This window comes from Oenanthe melanoleuca, chromosome 15, assembly GCF_029582105.1.
Source record: "Oenanthe melanoleuca isolate GR-GAL-2019-014 chromosome 15, OMel1.0, whole genome shotgun sequence".
Taxonomy (NCBI): Eukaryota; Metazoa; Chordata; class Aves; order Passeriformes; family Muscicapidae; genus Oenanthe; species Oenanthe melanoleuca.
The window spans coordinates 10,291,640-10,314,383 of NC_079349.1; the positions used below are offsets into that span (position 1 = coordinate 10,291,640).

Consider the following 22,744-nt stretch of genomic DNA (forward strand, 5'->3'; position numbering starts at 1 on the left):
CAGAACAGGGCGGGGACACTCTGCAGGAGCACCAGGGAGAAACGGCGTCTGCCTGGTAGCACCTAAGCATAGACATCACCCAACAGTTTAAAACACGTTTAAACTCCTAAAGTATAAATCACCGAAAGTTTAGACTCACGACGCTGCCAAAAAGGGGGTTGCACTCCACATGTAAGCCCAGGGCAGAGGGACGGGCGGTGGCACTGCACACCGAGTGAGCAGGATGCGCTTCTTCCTTGTGATCACAAAATCACACACAGCTACACAGACGCTCGAGCTCACCTTGCCTTTGAAATAACTCTAAGAGGCAAAAAAAAAAAAAAAAAATTAAACTTTCTGCAATGTTTTGAACTGTTTAGCAAGACCTTTTTGGTGAATGCATTTGAAAAGCAATCCAAATCTTTAGAAAGAACCCATTGTCTGTAAGACTGCTGGACATCCAGTGCACCCCAGGCTGGTACCATGCAGCAGTCTGGCCTTTGTCATTATTTGTTCCTCAGAAAAATAAGTCTCGTTTGAAAAAAAACAAAACAAACAAAAAACAAAACCCCAAAAACACCCAAACACAAACGTTTGCCTGACTTATTACCATGCAAACTATAAATTATCAGGTAATTGAGACTAAAACCTGCACCAGAGAGGTACGATGGGTTTCTGCCAGAGTGCACAGAGTCGGCAGCAGACAGGCTGGCACAGTGGATTTTTCTTCCGTTATTTATCTAGTCACATTTTAATCCTGAAACATGGTAATATCAGTTAAAAGAAAATGCATCTTTTATAAGGACCGGTACCTACAATGCATTTTATCAAAGCTATCACATGCATTTGTACCAAATGAATTCGGATTTTAACCTTACACGATTCCTTCAGGGCTGCTAGGAAGATTTCAGCGTTTTCGAGTAATCTCAGGTGTTGGGATGTTGAAACACCTTTCGCTCCCCCTCTGCTCCCTTTGGCGCATGGGAGTTGTAGTCTTTGTGCTTGGGACTTTTCCCCCTGAACTACATTTCCCAGAGGGCTCCTTTTCCGGCAGCCGGCCCTGTCCTTCCGCGGCCGGCGCGTTCCGGTGGCACCATGAGAGGTGAGTTCAGCCTTTATTACCGTATCGCTTCTATTTCATCAGGCAGGTTCGGTTCGGTTCGGTGTCACCCCGCCATTGTCACAGCACTAAAGACAGTGGCAGTCCCTATGAGGCGTGAGTCCCTTTGCATTTCTGGCCTGTAGCCGATTGTAGGATCCTCTTTGTCTTAACCTTAACCTTGCCTGATCTTTTCCCGTGGAGCGTTTTGGGTGTGTGCTAAAAACAAACTCTAGCCTCAGATCTCCGTAGGTACGTTTAAAGAGTTTCACTTGTTCTGTAAAGTATTTTTTTTTTAATCCGAGCACTTTCATTGTAAAAGGAGCTTTGTATTTGACAAGAAATACTCCATCGTTTAACTTTTTCTCTTCCATAGTCCTTACCTGTTTCTCAGCAGCTTTCACATGGATCTGTAATCTGTAATTTCTCTCTGTTGTCGGCTAACCCCTATTACATTTCCATTTCATTTTGCTTCTGAACATTTCCTTTTGAGAGATCTTATGATGATAAGGGGCAGGAATGAAGAGTTTCCATCAGTTAAAGCAATTTAATTACCATCAAACTGGCTTAACAGCCTTTGGGGAACAGCATGACACAAGTTACTCTCAAAGCAAATTAGTTTATTGGGAGACTTTGTCCCTTCTAATTAATTCATATGGGAAATTAAACCTCTTCAGAGGGAATGCCCGACACGACTCCTGCTAAACAGCAAAACAAAGCAAAAATCGTTGCAAACAGAATCACTGCTTAGATACAAAAAGCAATTCAGACTATGGAGTCTGTCCAATCTTTTCTGCATTTCAAATGATGATGACAAAAAGCCTTGAGAACTGAATACTAACTGAGCCAAATCTACTCTTTGCCACTAGTATCAATATAGTATCACTAAATCACTGGAGCTGAACACCTAAACTTCAGATGGATCTAAGCCCTCAGTTGCCTGCCAGTACTAGGTCTTACAGTAAGTGGAGCAATGTTTAAATACATCTGAAGTTTAGCTGTTCAGGAGATCATCCCCTTCTACCAGTAAATAAAGTTCTTTCTCCATCTTCCATATCTTGTACAAACGCCCCTGCATAGGGAGATTTAGGGAGGCGGAAATACCAGACAGAATTCTCAGGACTGTTGCTTTCAAAGCTTTTTGTACATGTTTGCAAAACCATAGAGAGGCCAGAAAAAATAGTTAAGAAACAGTGAAATGGAGAAAGAACTGCAGACTGCTGGAAAGCCCAAACAAGATCAAAGTCCAAATGCATCCACTTGTCTCAACAGATCCTGCACACAATCCCAGGTTACTTAATCAGCAAAGCCATCCATCCTGCCAGGCAGTTCCTTCTGCCCCAACACTTTGGATGAGCCCTTCTCTCTCAGAAATCTCCTGTGTCTGCTGGAGCAAAGCAGTGCCCCTCCAGCTCCCCACTGACTCTGGGGAGGTGGCACCCACAAAAGAGGAGGTGCCAGAGGCATTTAGACAGTGCCCTATTCATCTGTAGTCCCAGTTCAAGGCCTGTTCTGCACCAGGCTTTTGTAAAAAAAAAAAAAAAATAAAAAAAAAATAAATAAAAAACAACCAAAACACACCACACAGGAGTAACTCCAGTCAAGGCCTTTGCCAGGAAAAAAACAACATTTCAAGGTTGTTTTTCTCTCCCTTCCTACAACATGCGTAAAGGATGGGGTAAATATAAAAAACTGATTTGGAGCAGGCAAAATGTTAAAAATGCAGAACAAGGGTCTCTTCCAGGGAGGAACCAGCTGGGGCCTCTGGACTGAGGTGTTTGGCCTTCCTGCTATTTCCTCTCTGGCCTGCTGCACGTACCTGGGAAAGACTTTGCATGCACAGGTCTTTCTGGGCTCTTTACAAGTCCTCTTAGGCAGCCATCCTTCACACCAGGATAGAACAGCAGGAACCCTGCAAGTCAGGGCTGTTAATTTGGTGCTCAGTGTTCCCTTCTTCCAAAAAAACATGCTGTCCTTGGATGGCCAGCTTTAATTAATTATTCCAAAATAATTTGTTTCTTTACTAAAAAGAGAGCAAACAATAATTTACAGCACAATTTTTCAGAGAATCGCAAGCAAATGGCATTAAGGACATGCTTTTTGCTTTCTTTTACCTGCCATGTGTTCTGTTCTTGCCTTTTAGCTGAACATGTTCTCTGCCAGGAATTGGTCTGGAGTTTTCAGAGCTGCCAGACTGCATCATTTCAGATCCCATTCTGTATCCAGAGCCTCTCCAAACTTGACTTTCGTGCCAGCCTGTCTTCCCCCAGATCCTATGGAAGTGGAGGAGCTGCAGTGCTTTGTTTCTAACTCCAAGAGGCTGTTTGTGATGACTGGAGCTGGAATCTCCACGGAGTCAGGGATCCCCGATTACCGCTCGGAGGGTGTGGGGCTCTACGCCAGGACGGACAGACGGCCCGTCCAGCACGCCGAGTTCATCCGCAGTGCCAGCGCCCGCCAGCGCTACTGGGCAAGGAACTTCGTGGGCTGGCCCCAGTTCTCCTCCCACCAGCCAAACAAGGCACACCTGGTACTGAGAGACTGGGAGAAGCTGGGCAAGCTGCACTGGCTGGTGACCCAGAACGTGGATGCCCTTCACACCAAAGCCGGGAGCCAGCGCATGACGGAGCTGCACGGCTGCACACACAGGTACAGCTGCTGCCACAGGGGGCTGTCAGTGGGTGTCTGACAGGCAGCTGCAGTGTCAGCTGCTGAGAAAGGAGACAAAACATCCATGCTGTATTCCTGGAGATGAAGGCACAGAGGTGGTGTTGGGCTGGGGTGGAGAAAAAGATCACAAGCCTGTGCTGTTCACAGCATGGTGTTAAAGAAACGTGACCACCACTCCATTTTTTGGAGCATTAATTGGATCACTTTCCTTTAAACCTGCATCCATTTCCTCTTTCCTTGGTACAGCAAATGTCCTTAGTAAAGAGAACAAGGGTTATCCACCTTAAGCAGAGTGCATAGTGCCAGAATTGCATGGGATGCATGGACTGGAGAAGGGCCATCACAGCCTGGCTGGGATTACCCAAAATTTCTAGATGAAAAAGTACAGCCTGAACTGGGAGGATGCATGGCAGGGTTGAAAGCACTTCCTCTAGAGCATTCCTACAAAGCAACAGAGCAGAAAGACATCTCCTTGACCTGTACCATTTGGTAAATAAATGTGGGAAATCATCACAGGCCTCCTAAGGAACAAGTTAGAGTTTCCAGATCTTCAGCTGACATGAAACTCTACATTAAGACTTTGCTCTGAATTTCAGGGTTTTCTGCCTGGCCTGTGGAGACCGAATCTTGCGTTCTGAGCTCCAGGAGCACTTTGAAGCTCTAAATCCCGCTTGGAAAGCTGAGGCACTTGATGTGGCTCCGGATGGGGATGTCTTCCTGACAGATGAGCAGGTGCGCAGTTTCCAAGTCCCAGCCTGCCAGAAATGTGGTGGAATCCTGAAGCCTGATGTGACTTTCTTTGGAGACACAGTGAGCCAGGAAAAAGTCAGTTTTGTACACCAACGCCTGGCAGAATCAGACTCCATGCTGGTAGCAGGATCCTCTATGCAGGTAAGTAGGTCTGCCTCCCAAACTGCATTCCTACTTCTCTGCTCTTCTGCCTGCAGTGATCCTTGGTCCCACAGCTTGGGACTACCGATGGCTTTGTGGATCAGATCAGCCTTTGCAGAGCTTCTTGGTATTTTATTTTTACTGTGGTTGGAATCTGGCTTCATGGGTGACCTGTTTGGGCTTCCCTGTCACTCTCTTGCCAGTCTCCTTCATGCTGCTGTAAATTTCTCCATGCAGACCTCTCTCTGCTGCCTCCTCCATCAGGTTGCAATTATCCATAAAAGCAAGATACCTGACACAATTCAGTCCTCACATTTCTTTTACCTGAAATTTTTAACCTTTTGTAGTTTTTTAGGCCTCATGGCATACTGTGTCTCCTTATTAAATTCTCAATAAGAGAGCCGAAATATCTCTGCTGCTTGGGATTGTCCTTTGTATCATGATGTGTTTCCTCCACTATCATCTATAAGGTCAGGTAGCTAAACAACAGGGGTTTCTAAACCCAAAGAAGCTTTTGTAATGGTGTTTATGTAAGATAAATTTCTCCAGGAACAAGTTCGATTAGATTAAAAAACGTTATTCTAACACCTCCCAGAAGGAGATAAAACCAAGGCTGCCTGATTGTGATTCTCTTGGCTTCAGGATACCGGATACAAATTCCTTGAGCTTGCCCTTCTTAAGCTTATAATCCTCTGTACAGGAAGGATTGAAATGCCTTAGGTTTGTTCTTGTACTACCTAAGCTGGGCCATGCAAGAATCATCAAAGTGCAGCATTTAAGTAGCTGTGATAAAAACTGCTGCAGACATTTGCTAAAAGACAAGGACATTTCCCTTCAATCTGCTCTGAAGTTTCAGTTTCTATGAAATTGCAAATCCTTCACTGACAGAGGTTAAGAGTTGTTCTATTCTGTGCACTCCTGAGCAAAGACATTTCCTACCTGAGCTCAGTGCAACTGCCTAACACAGCATGTATTTTCCCATTGCCAACAACTGTTTTATTCCTTTCTGTAACTCTTTGCCTAAGCTGACAGTCATTTTGTTATCTGGTACTCCTGCAGGTGTACTCTGGTTACAGGTTTGCTCTGGCTGCCCGGGAGAAGAAGCTGCCAATTGCAGTCCTTAACATTGGGCCCACCAGGTTAGATCACTTTGCATCCTTAAAGCTGAATTCCCGCTGTGGAGAGCTGCTGCCTTTGATTGTTTGCACGTGACCCAACCAGCTGAGCTTCAGTAGCTATCAGGATTAAAGTTATTTTTACAAGGTAAGCACCTTCCCTGGTCAGTCACAGGGTAACAGTAAGGGTTCCTGGCAAATGCTGAGACTGAGATTTGCTGATTGACAAAATGTTCCCTCACTGCACCAAAAGGTGGCTGTAAATTTGAATCTGCAACTGGTCTGCCCTGATGGGCCATGATACTGTTTCCCATGATCATAAATTAAAAACTTACTAAGTCCTAGCTCTCCTAGAGAATTGGGAAAGAGTATCCAGAAGACTCAGCTGTGTAGAATTCCAATCAATTTGTTACTGTCAGGAAACTCCAGAGATCACCTGTAGTTCCAGAGAACCTGTTCACAACTGTTGCCTTTGCAAGTGACAGTTCAAAAGCTGTTCCTGATTGAATTGGTCCAGCTAATCCTAATAAAATACTGCTGTTTAAAATAATCAATTCAGTCAATAAAGCAACTTCTTTCTTCCTATCATGCAGGACTCATCTCAGAAAGGGGAAAACTCCAAGAGGCAGCTGTGAGATCCAGTGCTGAGGGCACCAGGAGAGGGCAGCAAGCCTCGCACATATCAGCCTCACCAGTTCTCTCTATTGAAACCATCTCAACATATCAGGAAGCAGAATGATGATGAAAAAAAATTACTTTTCTGCCTTACCTTGCTGTTGTAAACAGTGCCTTTTCATTTATTGGACAGAGTAATTGGACTACCATGTGTGAGGACAAAATACCTTTTTTAATAATTGTCCCCAGAGGGGAAGGTGGGGGGGACAGGGATTTTAACCAGGCAATTTGAGGCTGTAGTACAGGAGGGTGATGTAGGAAAGCAGGACACTGCTGGGGGATCCAGTGTCACTGGTGGGATACCGTAGAGTGTGCAAAGAGGAAAAGAGGCAAGAGGAACTGCAGTTGTTACTTAAAAGGAAAAAGGTTCAAAATAGAAGCTGAACAAGGGCACTGCTCTTGTGGATTATTTGGATGCACAGGCTATAAGGGTAACATCTTCCAGCATGGAGGGGAAGTCAGCATTTCTCTCAACTGTCAGTTGACAAGCTAAACTGCTTCAAATCTGACCCCTTTAAAAATTAAATATTGTTGAGATGCCAGAGGAGTTACTTTAAGCTAATCTGATGAGCACTACTTTCAGTGAGGCTGCTACATTTTCCAGAATGCATTTTTTTAAGATGTTATTTAATTAATGAATAGCTAAGGAATCAATTAGAATTGTTTAGAAGACTGAGACTGCTTGCATTGTAATTTTTTCTCCCTCCTATGATTTAAGTACATTCTCAGTAGCCAGTTTAGATTCATTCTCTTCCATTGCAAAAATGCAGGTTGTAATTGCTAGCAGCTGATGAATTAAGAGAGAAATACAATTAAATCTGTACAATAGGTCTCCCTCAGAATGTAATCTCTGTTGAAAGGTGCAATTTCCACACTCCTAACAGGAGATCCATCACTACTGGGTAGTGATTTTTTGTTGATTCTTAGGATGGTATTGTAAACTCTATCAAACTGTTTACAGAGTAAAACACAGAACCTGGCACAAACTAGAACACTAATTCTTTTTGACCTGATCTTCTTCATGAAACTACCACTCCCCTCTTCTAGCTCTGAGGGATTTAATTGTTTGGCTTTCCCAAGTGCTCCCTCCTACTCCAAGTGCCCTCTCCTACTCCAACATATCCCAGACTAATATTTTGACAAGAACTGTAACAAGCAGTTGGAACAAGGATGCAAGAGTCATCTGCTAAAAGGTCAAGTAGCAAAACAAGGACAGCTGACCACAGGATGCAAAGTTCATTTTTGCTTTGTTGTCAATTCAAATCCATGCCAGGAGAGAGTAAATAAAGCACAGAATCTAAGGGATACATAAGGCATCCAATTTCTGCAGAAAGCAGAGGACATTAAGATGTTTAACACATTTCAAGATTTGGCTGTACTAGGTTAGAGGAGAGACAACTTCACTTAGAAGCCAAGCAAGAGCAGTTCAGGACTCCCACGTGCATTCTGCTCTCATTGAATGGTGATTCCACTTTCCAGTGACTCAGGTTTCTGCTGCTTGGCACTGAGCAAAGCTCACAAATACCTCTCCATCTTGAGCTATCCTGTCCCTGGTACAGCTGTCCCACCAACCAAAGCTATTGCAGAAATCATGCCTAAAGCACAGCAGAGTCTCCACAGACACCATGTTTTCATGTAGGGGTTTTCTTTGTAAGAAGAGATGCTGATGCCTCCTTAGCAGAGGAGCTGGGGCTGAGTTTCTCACGTCATCCACATCATCTTCTCCCCCTCCTTGAAACTTGAATGACATTGGTATGTCAAAACCAGAGGCTGCAGGTAGAGCCAGCATTTTGAAAAGGTCTGGGAGCATTGCCAAGCAGTCTAAAACAAATCTTGGAATGAATTCTGTGACAGGTAACTAAACCTCCCACATCTACCCTGTCTCTTCTCCAGTTCTGCAGCTGAGCCTGTGGGAGAGGAGTCAGAGTCTCCCTGCAGCATCACTCTCAGATAAGTCATTACCCCAACTCTCCATTGATTGCACTTTTAAGCTACCAGGACAATGACTTACAATAAATGAACATTACAGTAAATCTCCTGTGCGTGGTTTATTACTATATGGTAATGAGCATATCTATAACTACTATATGAGGATGAGATTAAGAAGTTCCTTCTTTTTTCTGCTAAGTTGATCCAGCACTACTAAAATTGACCTCTTCCAGAGCAGGATCAGAACACTTCATTTCTTAACATATTCCCCAAGATACCATTAAGAAGTTTGCTCACATGAGAAATGCCTGAGAGCTTAAAATTCCTACACCAAAGGCCATGATATGAAATTAGCTGAATCCATAGCTTTTGCTCTTTTTTTCTTACAGCTGTTCCTCCTGAAGCTTGGATAGAGGAGCTGAGAGTACCTTATAATGGATTTTTCTTCTGCTCTTCTGAAAGCGGAGTTGTAGTTACCCAAAGCAAATAAAAGTTACTTCCCATTTGGCAAATCTTGTCTTGTTTCTGGATAAATTCTCAGAGCAAACTGTAATTGAGTCCAGCAGCCTGAGGAAGGTATTTCACATCCTGAGCTCCAGTGAGGGCAGCACAGAATGTAGATGGCCCAGAGGGTTTGGTGCCTGTGGTATAAGTGCAGCCTCCCACATCTTACAATCAGATTGCTCCTATTGACAACTGCTTGTTCATTACTTCTGGAAAATGACCCAAAACACTGGGCATGGAGAACTTGGGAGGTTCAGTGGAGTGAAAGTGACTAAATCTGCCATCTAGAGCGTTCTTCTTCCCCTGTGACTGCCTAGGATGTTGCCATTTCACCAGCCTTTGCAGCAGGCAGGGAAACAGCAGAGTCAAGCCAGATGGGCTTTAAAACCACTGTTCCAGACTGTTCCTGCAATTCCATGTGCTGCTCCCTGTCATCTCCCTTTCCACCAAGGAAAGATACCCCAGTACCACTTCCTGCACTTAATCCCTTCTGCACCACTAACTAGACAATGGCAGAGAAAAAGAGAAGCTGAGCCTGAAGAGGATGAGCAACAGTGAAAGTGTCTCCAATTGGTCCCAGGCCCAAACAGAAACTGACACAGGATCATTACCATCAGCAGAATTGTTTGCTCTCTGCATGTCTCACCTCAGCTGGAGCACTCTTTTTCATCTGGGCAATGGCCATGTAGTTAAGAGTAACTCAGCTCTCCCTGCAGAGAGTGAAAAATCTTGTCATAGAAAATGGCAATAGAGAAAAGATAAGAGACTGAGACTTCACTTCTGCAGCGAGCCCATGGAGCTTTTCTCCCTCCAGCATCCCATGCACCAGCTGTGCTGCTGTGTAGGGTCTCAGAGCTCCCTCTTGCTGGGCACAGGGACACCTTGCATTCCAGGCAATCCCTTGCTGTTTTGGAATAGTACAGGACAGCATGGCAGAAGATCTTCACACACTCCTTGTACTCCCTTACACTGGCAGTTCAAGCAGTCACTAGCCCTGCTCTTACTCTTCCCACAACGTTCCTCAAAGCCCTAATGAGCAGCTTTGCACAACCCCTTCAGCCTCCCTACCTGTGCTGTTCATTAGGGCCTGACACTGCATTATATGGGAAGGCTCCCTATGGAAAGGGGATGTTTGGATTTAATGGTAGGTCTTTCACATCATCAAAGTGGCATGGAAATGAGAAGTGTGATCAAGGGACCAAACATAAGAGCAGGCTGATAAAATCTGTATGGAGTAGGGCATATATGGAATCAATTTGAGCCTTCATCTATCTATGGAGTTGATCTATGGAATGCTAGCATGCTCCAAATGCTGAATGCCAGGAGTAGCTACACTGCTCTCACCTCAAATCTAGAGTTCCTGTTACAAGCAAAATTCATACTAACTGTTTCTGAAATGCTTCCAATGCACCCCAGCAGTCTTCCCTACTTGTGATAATAAAGCTCAAAAGTCCAGTGTTCCCTGCAGATAGTGATGATATTTTACTTTTTTTTTTCTCTACAAATGAGCTTTATCACAAGGGGATTCTAGTAACATTTACTTAGGAGCTTTACTGTTCTACAAACAATGATTTCAGAGAATCTAAGCTAGTGAGTACAAGAGACCTCATCTTGCTCTTCCAGCCCTAAGAATGATTCATTTTTGCCATATGACAGAATCACATCCTCAAGATTTTTGTGGAGGTCTCCAAGCACTCAATGTTTCCAGAAAATTCACATACACAAACACCTGAGCAAAAATAAGCAAGGAATACTGGTACAAAACTAGGACTCAATCTGCCATAAAATGGAGTATCTGGCTTCCTCTTTTCAAGAAAAAAAAAAAAAACTAAATGCAATTCTCTATCCTTTCTCATTATCATTCTAATGCCCTCAAAGATACATTTACTTTCAGTAGGAAGGCATTGCAAGTACCTTGCAATAACATACCAAGCCAGCTTCTTCCTTCTCCATTTGATTCTCATTTCTCAGAGATCCTTGGGGTCTGCTCCAAGTTTGGGTACAGTTCATTCTGATGATGAACCAGTGCCCTCCTCATGCCACCACCAGCAAGCAGGGGGTGTGTAGACCCTGCTCCAGGAGTTCACCCACACTTCCAAAAACCTCTCCCAGCAAAACGGATACTAAGGGTGGGGGGCAGCTTTGGCACAGGACCTTGGCAGGGCTGGGAAAATGGGGCAGAGGCTGTCCCTCAGAGGGGCTCCCTGCCCTCCAGGCCAACAATACCTCCTTCCCTGCAGCTCCTGACTGGGAACAGCGCCGGGTGGGGAAGGGCTCCCCAGGGTAAGCACACAGGAGAGCCTCAGGAGAAAGGAGCACCAAACCGCCCAAGACCCTCACGCAGCCATGCTCGAGAAAGAAGAGCGACAGCTGTGCTGAGGTTAACGCGTGGGCAGCCCGGGGCGAAGGCGGCTGAGGGAAGGCGTGGAGGACGCCCGGGAAAGCGAGTGCGGCCGTGAGGGTGAGGGCGGGCGGAAGGGAGGCCCTGAGGAGCCTCGGGAGGGTGAGGGCGGGCAGGGACGGTCGCCCAGAGAAGCCTCGGGAGGCTGAGGGCAAACAGGGACGATCGCCCAGAGAAGCCTCGGGAGGGTGAGGGCAAACATGGACGATCGCCCAGAGAAGCCTCGGGGGAGTGAGGGCAAACAGGGACGGTCGCCCTGAGGAGCATCAGGAGGGTGAGGGCGAGCAGGGACAGTCGCCCAGAGAAGCCTCGGTGGGTGAGGGCGAGCAGGGTCGCCCAGAGAAGCCTCGGAAGGGTGAGGGCGGGCAGGGACGGTCGCCCAGCGGAGCCTCGGAAGGGTGAGGGTAAACAGGGACGGTCGCCCAGAGAAGCCTTGGGAGGGTGAGGGCGGGCAGGGACGGTCGCCCAGCGGAGCCTCGGAAGGGTGAGGGTAAACAGGGACGGTCGCCCAGAGAAGCCTTGGGAGGGTGAGGGCGGGCAGGGACGGTCGCCCAGCGGAGCCTCGGAAGGGTGAGGGCGGGCAGGGACGGTCGCCCTAAGGAGCATCGGGAGGGTGAGGGCACGAAGCCGCAGCCCCGCCCTCAGCAGCCCCTGCCTGCGGGTACCTGAGGGGCAGGGCGGGGCACGCGAGGCCGCGAGCAGGTGCGCCCCGCCCCCAACGCTCTAAGGGCCAATCAGCGAACGCGGGGGCGCCGTAGGCGCCACACGGGGCCGTGGGCAGAGGGGGCGGGGCCTCCCTCACGCCCCGCCGGCCGCCCCATCCCCTCAGAGTGGCGGTGGGCTGCAGCCAGGAGCGCCGGTTTAGGTTATTTATTTGTTTATTGGTCCTGCAGCCGTCCTGATGCACAAGAGGGCGATTATTTGCAGTGTTTGTCGGTGTCCAGGTCCTTGTGCTCGGGGTTGTAGGGCGCCTTGGCGAAGCACTCGGCGGCGGCGCGGTCGCAGTTGCAGATAAACATGGCGCACTCCTTGTTCTTGCCTGGAGGAGAGAGAGGAGCGGTCAGAGCCCGGCTCCTTCGCCAGGCGCTTCAATGGCTCGGACTGGCATTTCTCTTGTCACGGTGTGCCCGTTTCAGTGCTGCCATCGTTTTGGGGATGCACAGGCTTCTGCCCACTAACCCACGGCCCCCAAAGCTGTGTGCTCCAGCTAAGCCGTCTCTCTCCTTGCCCCTTCCTCCTTTCCTTGCAGCCCTATTTGCCAGCCTCTCTGCTCTTTACCTCCATTCCAGAGCCCTGTAATGGCGCCACTATTCATAAGAGGTGTCCGGCAGAAATTACATATCAATGCCAAGTTAAACTGCTGATATTTTGGGTACTGCCATTAAAAGGCCTCCCAGAAAAGTACTCAATCCGCTGAAGAGTAGACAGGCTTCTCTATATCCTGCTATACCGTATATCTTCATAAACATTGTCTATAAAACATAGACAATTGTTCATAAACTTTAAATTAATATAGAGAATACTCATTCCAGTGCCTGTGTGAGGTGCCCTCTTTCTCTCAACCAGATCTCCTGCAGGAGCTGTGCCTTCCTGCCGCAGAGGTATGAGTGAAACACAGCCCTACTCCTTCCTAAAAGAGGCTGGAGAACATCTGGAGTGAAGTGGAAATGGACGTACTGCTACATGTGATCTCCCCATCAGAACAGCTGTAGCGGTAAAACTTAGTGTAGGGGTTGTCCAGGAGGAATCTGCAGGATTTTAGTTTCTGTGCCTGTGAGTAGCACGCATCATGTACTTGGCAGCACCTGGGAAACAAGGAGAAAAAGGTTAGAAAATACCAGAATCACAGGCTCAACTGACCTGTAAGACACACAAATACACTAGGTTTGCTTTGACAAGGCTCTTGACAATGAAAGAAAGATATCCAGTGATAAGAGGGTAGACAAAAAGGAACTCAAAGGGATCCAGTTGTGCCAGCTCATAGTCCAAGACATGTCTGGTACATAGATACTTATGGGAGCATCTTCACAGTTGCCTATTGGGCACAGGGAAAGCAAAAGCCAGTGTTACCCTACACTGCCCCTCAGTGCCTGGTAGCTGACAAGCTCTCAGCCAACACAATCCAGGACTTGGCTGCCAGATTTGTGTGTCTCTACATTCTCCATGCCATTTCCTAGCATTTTGCAGCCCAGCCATGTTCATGGTCAAGCACCAGGCAGAGTGTGCAGAGCAGCGTCCAGGCTGCTGGCCCAGCACAGCTGCAAAAAGGAAAAAAAAAAAAAGCTGGAATGAGCACACTGTGCTGCCATGGAAGAGCTACTGTAATTATATTTTATCTTAGTAATAAGGTGTGATAGCATACATCCTATTCCCCCTAAATCCATCTGTGAAAGAAAGTTTTGTTCACAGCAGCCAGAGAGTTTTGTAAACTTTCATAGGCAGGGCCAGCTGAGATGAAGCTGAAGCAGGAAAGTACAAGCAAGGAAAGAAGTCTGATAAACCTGTCGAGCTCGTCCACAGGCGTGCCGCTGCCCCCCAGGCCACAGTAGCAGCCGTAGCCATTGAAGTCCAGCAGCGGGTGGCTCTTGGGCAGGGTGCACTTGATCAACTCCCGGAACAGCCACACAGCCCGGGACGAGACCTCGGCGCTGGCTGCGCCCACTGGGGAGAGACACAGGCAGGTTAGAGTCAGGTTCAGCTTTACCAGTGCAAGGACAAGGGCATCTACGCACCCGACAGCAGGAAAAGCAGGGCCAGGAACTTCATTCTCACAGCGCTTGACACAGAGACTGGGGCTAAGGGAGATGAGTCTTTATACAACAGGCTCACCTTGACGGGGTATGAGATAAAACAGCCTCTATTTATGTTACTAAATGCAGATTTTTTTCCATCGGATGCTGTGGGCAGCAGGTTGTGGCGTGACCAGTTGAAGGCCAATTGAGTTAAATCCATAAAAGCCAGAAAGGCAAATATTTGCTCTCTAGATTTTTGCTATTAAATTCTTGTAGTGCTACTATTAGAAGTCAGCCTGAAAGATCAGGATATTTTTAAGGCCTCTTGGCTAAAAATTAATAGCAGCATGGTGGTTAAGTTGGAAGTTTCTGGCACACTAATAACCACCTGCTATTAATACTTGCATCCTCTTTTTATGGTATCCCACTTATCATCAATTCTGTATCTCTCCATGGGTTGTCATGGCATAATTCAGAGAATAAGGTACAGGTACAGGTTGTCCACTCACATCAAATGACCACTTGGCAACAAAAAAAAAAAAAAAAAAAAAAAAAAAAAAAAAAAAAAAAAAAAAATCAAGCTGTTCTTTACTTTAAAACCACAGAGGAGGAGGTACTACTAGGTGAGAAACAGGAGCCAAGTGACCTGGAAAACCTCTGTATGTGGTTTAAACAAGGTGTAGTATCTGGTTTTATGTGGCCTTAAGCAATCTACACTGGAAATGAACCAGGCTTAGAAGTTTCAACATACACTGCAGACAGTGACTTAGAGCAGTTTCTCCAACACCAATGCAGGATCCATTTAAGAAGCTTTGGTTCTCTGCCAAGGGATGAGGAGAGTTGGGAACCTTGAAAGAAGTTCAAAAAAAGGGTAAGAAAAATCTTCCTGGAATCAATTAGGAGTAAGTAAAAACACTCCACTCAGATCCCAGAGGCTCTGGCATTTTCAAGGCTACAGGTTTGGCATTTTTACACACTCAAGATATGGTTCCTAGACATGGTTGTCAAGTCTGCATTGATTTTCAAAGCACCAAACAAACCCTCAGCTTTTAAGAGCAGAGGAGGATGCCCAGAGAATGGCCACCTTTCTGCAGCAGCCCAATACACCAGAGTGCTCATACAAGAAAATGGGCTCACCACCCACCAGTAGGTTCCTAAAGGGGTGATAAGGACACCTTTCTCCTCAAAGGGTCTGAAACTACACCAGAGTACCCACAGTACCCACTGGATGTTGACATATCCATAGGACATCGAGGTAAAGCTAGACATGGTGCTGAACAACCAGATCCATTCTGACTTTTTTGATCTCTTCAACCACTCCCATTCTGGGGCTCCCCACTCATGGGTTACATACAGCCAAACAGATACTCAGTTGCAGATTTAAGATTCTCACTGTTCTAACCAAGTATTGAACAAACATTAAATGCTGATGTAAAGGACAGTCTGCACCACAGTTAGTTCAGAAAAAATAATTTTGTCTTTTGCCCACAGATCATTCTGCCAACTTTCCCTTCAATATCCACTTAAGAGTTCTCTATCTTCTCTGCTTTTACCATTAAAAAAAAAAAAGTTTTCTTACCTATGAAACTTAAGAGTCTGATTCCTTTTTCCTCTGTTCTCAGTATCTGATGTATTATTGGTTTCCTAGAAAGTTTCCAGTCAACTGGCCTTTTTAAAATCATAAATCAACAATTTCTACATTTTTAGTTCATCAGAAGGATCACCAAGTGTGGGAAAGCAAGCACATGAGTATTACAAGAGTGCCACATGAGAAAAATCCCAGCAGGGTAGATTTTTCCACCAATGCTATTTTTGGTTTTCCCCAACCTGTGTAGTAAGCCACAAAGCCACTGGTCTTTGACACATTTGTGAGCACATTTCAGCTTATAACTGGTTCCAACTTACAGACTTAAGCCTTAAATTATTTTTAAGAAGTTTTTATAAGCCCCATTGCAGAGCTCCCTGCTATTCCACACTGTTAAAATTCTCCTTTCTCTCTTTTGTCTTTTAAGGACTTTACTTCCCCTCTCCACATTTTACTTCCTTACATCTAACTTCCTTGGTCCACCACAGTCAACTGAATCCAGCGTATGAGCCAAACCTCTAAGCACCATATTATCTCTTTTTCTGAACCTACAAATACTTACACAAAACCTCTGTAATGCAGAGAAGAGACACAATCTCTACTAAAACCAGATCTGCCTCACATTATAAACTAGGCCACTGCCAAAGTGTGGGAGCAGAACAGCAAGTCAGAGACTTGCCTGGGGCTTTTATCCTTAAGGCAGCATGCAACTCCTGCCAGGTCCTGAAATCTCCCCCACTGGAAAACCTCGCACCCCTAAATAATGACAGAGAAGGACAGTTTTCAAATAATTTATTAGGAATTTAAAACTGAAATCTGGAAAAAGGGTTACAGGTGTGGAGAGAACAAACACTGGAGTGTAATAACTTACTGGCTTAAAAACACAGCTTTATTTCTTTTTAAAAAAATGCCCACCCTGAAACCAGAGCCCCAGCCTCCAGGCAGTGGCCAGAGAGTGACTCACAGCCCAGCAGCAGCACAGCTGGCCCGGGATGTCTGGAGGGGGCACGGAAGCAGCTCAGCGCATACACCAAGAGGGAGGAAAGCGCTGTCTGCAGACCCAAATTTGAAGTATATAGAATAAAAATAAACCCAATAAAATGCAGCTCTTCTTTAATTAGGAAATATTTAAAAAAACAGACATACAGACTCTTGTCTCAGTAACAAAAATTATTGCTTTGTGTTTTCAGTACTGATCTGTTAAGTACCTTCTTACCTAAACAGAACTCTCCAAACGCATCGCCCAGGTCAGGACAAGTTCCAGCAGACGGGGGAGAGATAGAAGAGAAAAAGGGCCCTGTGGGCACTGTGGCCCTCCCAGTCCTTTTCTAAATGCCCATCTCCTTTACAGGGGCTCAGTTTGGGGGAAGAGAGGGAATGATTTTTAAAACTTAAGATGAAGCTGTTATTTCCCTGGGAAAAGAGTTTGGCTGCATCTTAATAAAAGGCTTAATCAACCCCCTTAACAAGGTCTTTGGTTCACTGAAATCCAGACCCAAACCTGCCCCATGTATTCCTGCTGGAGGCCCCCCTGGCAGAGTGCTGGTAAGCAGGAGCCTGGACCATACCAGGGGAAACCCCAGCAGGTTCTGGAGAAGGGACCAGATCACCCCGCACAGGACAACGGACAAATTCCCACAGTCTTCAGAACACAGAGTAAAGCAAACGGGAAGCTGCAATTCTATAATTCATATAATCCCTGAGAAGCCCTTAACCCGCCCCCAAATCACCACCCTAATGCTTTTCTCCCCTGTTAATGAATCCCCATCCCAGAGCCCTGCCCTTCAGAGAGCGACTACCCAAATCTCCCCCTGGCTGACACCCCTTCCGACACCCTCACCTCCGGGGGAGAATCCCCTTTCCCAGGAAATCTTGACACAAGCGATAAAGTTTGGAGAGTGAATTCCTTTCAAAGTAACCAAGACAAGCAACGGCGGCAAAGCCCTTTCCCTAAGCCAGCCCAGAGGCGGCGCTACGGAGCCCAGGGATGGAGTCTGTACATCAAGCAATTGGAAGCAGCTTTAACCCGCTCAGCAAAACAGCCGGTGGCTGGTACGTTTCACCCCGCCCGCCCCCCCCCCGCCCCCCTTTCAGCTCATCTCATCAGAGGTCTTAAAATCTTACAGTAAAAGGTGTACAAAAAAAGAATGAAGTCCTGTCAGGATTCTGCTGGAGAGTATTGCTCACGCTGCGGCACCAAGTCCAGGACCTGGAGCTGCTCCTTGGAGCCAGGCTGCAGGCAGCAGCCAGGTTCAGCTCACAATATTTACATATTATACAGGAGGAAAAAGAAAACCCCACGTAAAACTAAATCTAGGAAAAAAAAAAAAAATCTTTCAGCTGTAAGGATAGTGTTTTTCACTTAGCAAAATATACATTTGTTTTGTTCCATAGCGATGTCCAACGTTTTCGGATCCTTGGAGTTTCACACTTTTCAAAGCCTCACATTTACAAAACAGAAACAATTAAAAACAGTTTCTTTAAAAAAAATAGAAATACAGCAGTTCCTCTCAGCCTTTGCTCTCTCTCTGTCTCTTTCTTCCCTTCAGAACTGCATTCTTGTTACATACCGTGCTTTAAAAACACTGACGACAACAACAACAGAGTTGAAAATATTCAAAACAGTTTCAAAGCCAAATAAAAATACTCCTCAATGAAAACTACCTAACACAATCACAAAGCCAATTCATAAAATATGTCTACTAGCTCGGGAAAGAGCAAACAACAAAAAGAAGGGGCAGCCCCCAAAAAAGATAAAAAAATAAAATAAAAAAATAAAACTAACAGCTACTAAAATAAATAAAAGAAGAATCAGTGGGCTGGGGGCGGGGAGGGGGAAGCGTAAACCGTCGGTGGTTAGTAGGAAAGCGAGATGATCTCCTCGGGTTCAGTCCAGTGTGGTCTGGTCAAAGGGAGAGATCGGGCAGGGCGGCAGGAGCCTGGCAGCCAGCCGGCAGTGTGCAGTTTGATTCAAGAGAAAGGTAACCGTGGCTCATCCCCCGAGGCTCACCAGATCCTCCAGCCACTCGCTGTCCTCGGTTAGGTCACTGGGGAATCTGTGGGAGACAGCAGGGGAGGGAAGTGACATGGTCTAGAACAACCACAGCTTTGCTCCTGGAGTTTTCTTCTGTTGTGATCTGACAGAAACACTCAATACCCAAACTTTGCCCCAATACAGTCGTACTCTGCACATGGCTGGCACATGGACAGGGCACAGCAGAGATGTGTCCATCTTCAATGGCAACGTGCAGGCCTAGGAGACGAGGTCCCACACACCACCTGGCCTGGCCCCTGCAAGGGCTAGGACATAGCAGAGTCCAGACATTTCCCCAGCACTCAGCTCAGACCAGCCCTGCCAGGCTGCCCTGGGCTCCTGTCTGTGGACACCGTTCCCTCCAGTTTGTACTCTTCTTTTTGAAAAGCTGGTTGTTGACGTTTTTAATTTTAAATTTTAAGCCACCTAACTTCAGTCACATTTGCAAAGCAAAGACTCTCCACCAGTTCCCTCTCAGCCCGTCCAAGGACCAAAACCAGAACTGATCAGATTTTCCTTCTGCCCTTCTCCCAGGAAGGAGATGAAAAACCTCATTTCCCAGAGACTGGTCTCAGCAGCAGCGAGAATAACCAGCTGCATGGTAGAGGCTTCCTCAGTCACACAGAAAAGCCAAGCTTGTCCCTCAGGATCACCACTGGGTTGTGACGCTGGCCAACCCTGCAGATGTTTTCTTTTTTGTCAGTGCTTCATTTTCTTCCTCTTTGTGCCAGACACTAAGACATTCTCCACTCCCAGCCTGGGGAGTGTTCAGTAGGAACCCAACCTGCCAAGCCTCTGGTGCAGGAGAGAGCCACAGGACTCCTCCCACAGGCTGGGCCAGGCCACGGAGTCTCACAGCAACACCCACGGCTTCAGCTGAGAGCCTGAGCACAGCGACCAGCTCAGAACCTCATCCTCTCTCTCATTACCTATGCCTGTTCAAAGCTCTCTTACCTCCTGCCTCCTTAGTCCCCCAGCTTCAGTGATACCCATTGGTAAAAGCTGTTGCAATCAAGGGACCCTGTGAACAAAGAGTTAAAACCCCACTCTTAAACAGAAGAACAGTGAAGAAGAATTACTAACACAACAAATTTAGTCATGGCCCAGATGACAGAGTAATTGTTTTCAGTTGGAGATGCCAGCTCTAAAGAGCACATCACCCTACAGGATGCTGTGTCAGGGCCAAGACAGGCTCTTGGAAAGCCTGAGCTAGATCAGGGAAAGGACTGGAGATCGGGACTTTGAGTGGTAGTCAGGGAGAGCCAGCAGAAACCAAGGATTTGGGCTCCAAGTGAGGTGCTGCACTCTGCATGGTCCATCTTGGTTGGGGGCTCAGCAGAGGCACAGCCAATGCTGCAGTGGGTGGCATTTCATAACCAGAAAACAGACTGTGGACGGAGGGGGTTGCCTGCTGCTGCTCACCCCCCTCACCACGTGGCGACACAGCCCACTCCCATCCCCCTCCCCCCGGAGAGGGCACAGGGAGCACTCACCCCTAGGCTGTGTCCAAAGCCGGTGCTCGGGGCAGGACTGGCAGCGCTGATGTAACTGCTGACCCCTGAGTCCTGGTTGGCGGCTCCATAAAGCTCTGCCATCGGCCCGGGACTGGTGGTGCCCAGAAACCCACCGGTGCGACTGGGGGTGGAACCTACAGCAGGCAGCAGAACTACCGAGTGAAGATCCCAAAAATGCAACCCCGTCCCACCCCCCTCCCGCAGCCCCTTGGCAAAGCTCCGTGACAGGACCCCGCCCACGCCGGGGAGGAGAGTGGAGTTACCTGTCCCTCGCACCACGGCCGCTGCAGCCGCTGCTGCCGCCATCGGTCCATACGCAGTGAGGGGGATTGCTGCAAAGGAAGGAACAGCCATCTCAGGAGCACTGTGGCTACATGGGAAACTTCTCGAAAGGAGCCTTCATTTCCTACTGCAAAATACTGGGCTCACACGTACATATTGGCTTAGTGCACCACAGAGGACATTAAAAGATGACAACAAGGAAGTCCATAGCCCTGAATTTATCAGTGTTCTTTTACACAGCCAATGTCCAGGGGAGTGTATGAGCCACGCTCTCTCAAGCCCACCACCCCAGAGCAGTCAAAGGCGTGGTGTGGAAGAGCTGAATGAGAAGTGGGCAATTTCAGATGTATCCTGTCACTACTAAGCTTGCAAGATGCAATTAGTCTGAAGCTACAGATCCAGATTTTGGCAGAAAATGTGGAGAATCACAACAGCTCAGGGACAGCAGCTGAAGCTTAACATCCTGAGTCTCAGCCCCTCCTCTGTCTCTTGGTAATATTCTTGAATAACAGTTTAATAGCCTCTTTCTCCCTATTTCTTTGCTCAAGACGTACCATTCTCCCCACACTGAGTTTTGCGCCTGCTCAAAACCTCATTGTTCATTGTAGAAAAGCAGGAAACATATACCTAGGGAGCAGGAACTAGAAATGGCTTAATTAAAACAGTAAGTCTTAATTTATATGTAGCAGTTCTAATTCCCCACTCTACTGCCACAGGCATTCAGCCCTCAGGGCAGGAGGCATCTAGCCAGTATGTTTCTCTTTGCCCTTAAAATGACTGGGTCAGCATTTCATGCTTGAATGTGAAATTCACTGTGATTCTGTTTAGAGCACCATAAAAAGAGGTCAGAACAAATCAATTGCGTTAAGGCTGAAACCCAGACTAGCTTAGGAGGGAATATTTAGTAGCAGGCACCAGCCTGTTTCAAGCAAACGTCATACAAGGCTTCTATCTGGGTTAGTCGCTCATCACGGGCCCTGGGCCAACGCAGGCATGTTGCTGCACCCCCAAAGATGGTGTTCTGGGAAAGAAAGGCTGCTGGCAGCCACCCTCCTTTGCAGTCTCATCCCTACTGCAAGTCCCTAACACGAGTGAATGAGGTTTTACTGAGAAAGGAGGCAAGGTCATCTCAAAAGCTCCAGTTCTTTTTCCAAGAAAAATCCTTCTTGCCTTTGCAGCCTTATCTGCTGAGCCACCAGGTTTGTGCTGCAGTGACAAAGCACCTGTGTGTGCATCCCTGCCTGTGCTATCCCCTCCTCTTGGCTCCCCTTGCCAAGCTGCAGTGCTGCAGGCACTCCAAGGCACAAGGGCCCTCGAGCCCTCTGCAGGGCCAGCTCCAGCCTGTACATGGGAGCCACAGCCCAGCCCAGCCAAGCGGCTGTGCAGGGCTGCTGAACAGGAGTGAAGCATATCAGGGAGGGAAGAATGCCATGATCCCCAGCTGGTACTTCAGTGAGACACTCAGGACTGTAAGCTAACGTGGCACCCAGCCAGGACAGCAGCATTAATAACTTCTTGTTGTGCAGAGCCCTGGCCATCAGTAACAGACAGGCCCCAGGCAAGGGCCTGCTAGGAAAAGGCACAGGGCAGCTGGGGGAGGACATGAAGGAAAAAACACTTGTACCAAGTCACCAAAGTTCCCCTACAAATGTGATGGGTTTTGCAGAAAAATACACATGTAAATAAACAACTGGACCCACATCTGCTTTGCTTGCCAAGCAGAAGGCTCAGAGGTGCTTATGCAGCTGCACATGTGTCAGGGAAGGGTTTTGTTATGAGGGATACAGGATTTCGTTTTCCCCTACCTCTCTCGGGAAATTTGTTCATTGGTGGCTGCCAACCTCAGCATCCTCACCAACAGAGAGTCCCTGAGGATTAACATAGTTTTGTGCCACATAAACTCCCTTTCAAGCCTGTTTGTACTGCTAATTCCAGAAGAGCTTCCCAGGAAGGTTTTCCATATCCCTTTGCAGAGAGATTCAAACCCTGAAACAGGTGGGGGGCAAGGAAGCACTGGGAAGGAGAAACACTGTGGAAATGAAATGGCACAGGGGGAGCAAGGTGCTACACAAAGCTGCTTTTCTATGACAAAAACCATGGACAGGACAGAGCTGGGGAAAACATGGCCATGGAAGGGAGAGCAGACAGAAGGAACATCATGTAGGGAGAACACACTGCACACACCCCAGGGGCTGAGGATTCAGAAGGCATTTGCACTTTGAAAACACTGAGAGTGATCCTCTGCTCCAGTTTTGTTCCACAGCTCCCTACAAACACTGCAGGACTTTGCAGGGTCCCACCACATCCTACCTGGGAAGCCTGTGTGGGGGTAGC

General features: G+C 47.1%; 3 protein-coding genes across 6 annotated transcripts in view; 1 reads left to right on the top strand and 2 right to left on the bottom strand.

Annotated features, from left to right (window-relative positions):
* Positions 1-1,012: 1,012 nt before the first annotated feature.
* SIRT4 (sirtuin 4) lies at positions 1,013-8,462 on the top strand. Its single transcript, XM_056504455.1, has 5 exons — positions 1,013-1,081; positions 3,222-3,727; positions 4,345-4,639; positions 5,699-5,902; positions 6,348-8,462. Exons 2-4 carry the CDS (start codon positions 3,228-3,230, stop codon positions 5,849-5,851), a joined length of 948 nt encoding a protein of 315 aa, XP_056360430.1. The 5' UTR covers positions 1,013-1,081; positions 3,222-3,227; the 3' UTR covers positions 5,852-5,902; positions 6,348-8,462.
* A 3,661-nt stretch (positions 8,463-12,123) lies between these two features.
* PLA2G1B (phospholipase A2 group IB) lies at positions 12,124-14,166 on the bottom strand. Its single transcript, XM_056504338.1, has 4 exons — positions 13,996-14,166; positions 13,765-13,924; positions 12,941-13,068; positions 12,124-12,302 (listed from the first exon to the last, which is right to left on the bottom strand). The coding sequence occupies exons 1-4, from the start codon at positions 14,027-14,029 to the stop codon at positions 12,181-12,183; spliced, it is 444 nt and encodes a 147-aa protein (XP_056360313.1). The 5' UTR covers positions 14,030-14,166; the 3' UTR covers positions 12,124-12,180.
* Positions 14,167-16,355: 2,189 nt separating this feature from the next.
* MSI1 (musashi RNA binding protein 1) overlaps positions 16,356-22,744 on the bottom strand; it is a 30,137-nt gene continuing 23,748 nt past the window's right edge. For 2 of the 4 annotated variants that reach the window (XM_056504520.1, XM_056504517.1), the window contains 4 exons: positions 20,392-20,460; positions 20,108-20,262; positions 19,569-19,635; positions 16,356-18,636 (listed from right to left, as the gene is read on the bottom strand). In XM_056504520.1, coding sequence (XP_056360495.1) covers positions 19,594-19,635; positions 20,108-20,262; positions 20,392-20,460 — 266 coding nt within the window. In that variant the 3' untranslated portion in view covers positions 16,356-18,636; positions 19,569-19,593. Of the gene's footprint in view, positions 18,637-19,568; positions 19,636-20,107; positions 20,281-20,391; positions 20,461-22,744 lie in introns of all 4 variants that reach the window. The other 2 variants (XM_056504519.1, XM_056504516.1) reach the window with 1 other exon arrangement.

Excerpts from the sequence above, each read along its gene's own strand:
- SIRT4 (XM_056504455.1), top strand. The coding sequence starts at position 3,228 with ATGTTCTCTGCCAGGAATTGGTCTGGAGTTTTCAGAGCTGCCAGACTG. Across the intron at positions 3,728-4,344 it reads CTGCACGGCTGCACACACAG|GGTTTTCTGCCTGGCCTGTG; the intron begins GTACAGCTGCTG and ends TCTGAATTTCAG. Across the intron at positions 4,640-5,698 it reads TAGCAGGATCCTCTATGCAG|GTGTACTCTGGTTACAGGTT; the intron begins GTAAGTAGGTCT and ends GTACTCCTGCAG.
- PLA2G1B (XM_056504338.1), bottom strand. The coding sequence starts at position 14,029 with ATGAAGTTCCTGGCCCTGCTTTTCCTGCTGTCGG. Across the intron at positions 13,069-13,764 it reads CCTGTGGACGAGCTCGACAG|GTGCTGCCAAGTACATGATG; the intron begins GTTTATCAGACT and ends CTTGTTTCCCAG. Across the intron at positions 12,303-12,940 it reads TGGGGAGATCACATGTAGCA|GCAAGAACAAGGAGTGCGCC; the intron begins GTACGTCCATTT and ends TCTCTCCTCCAG.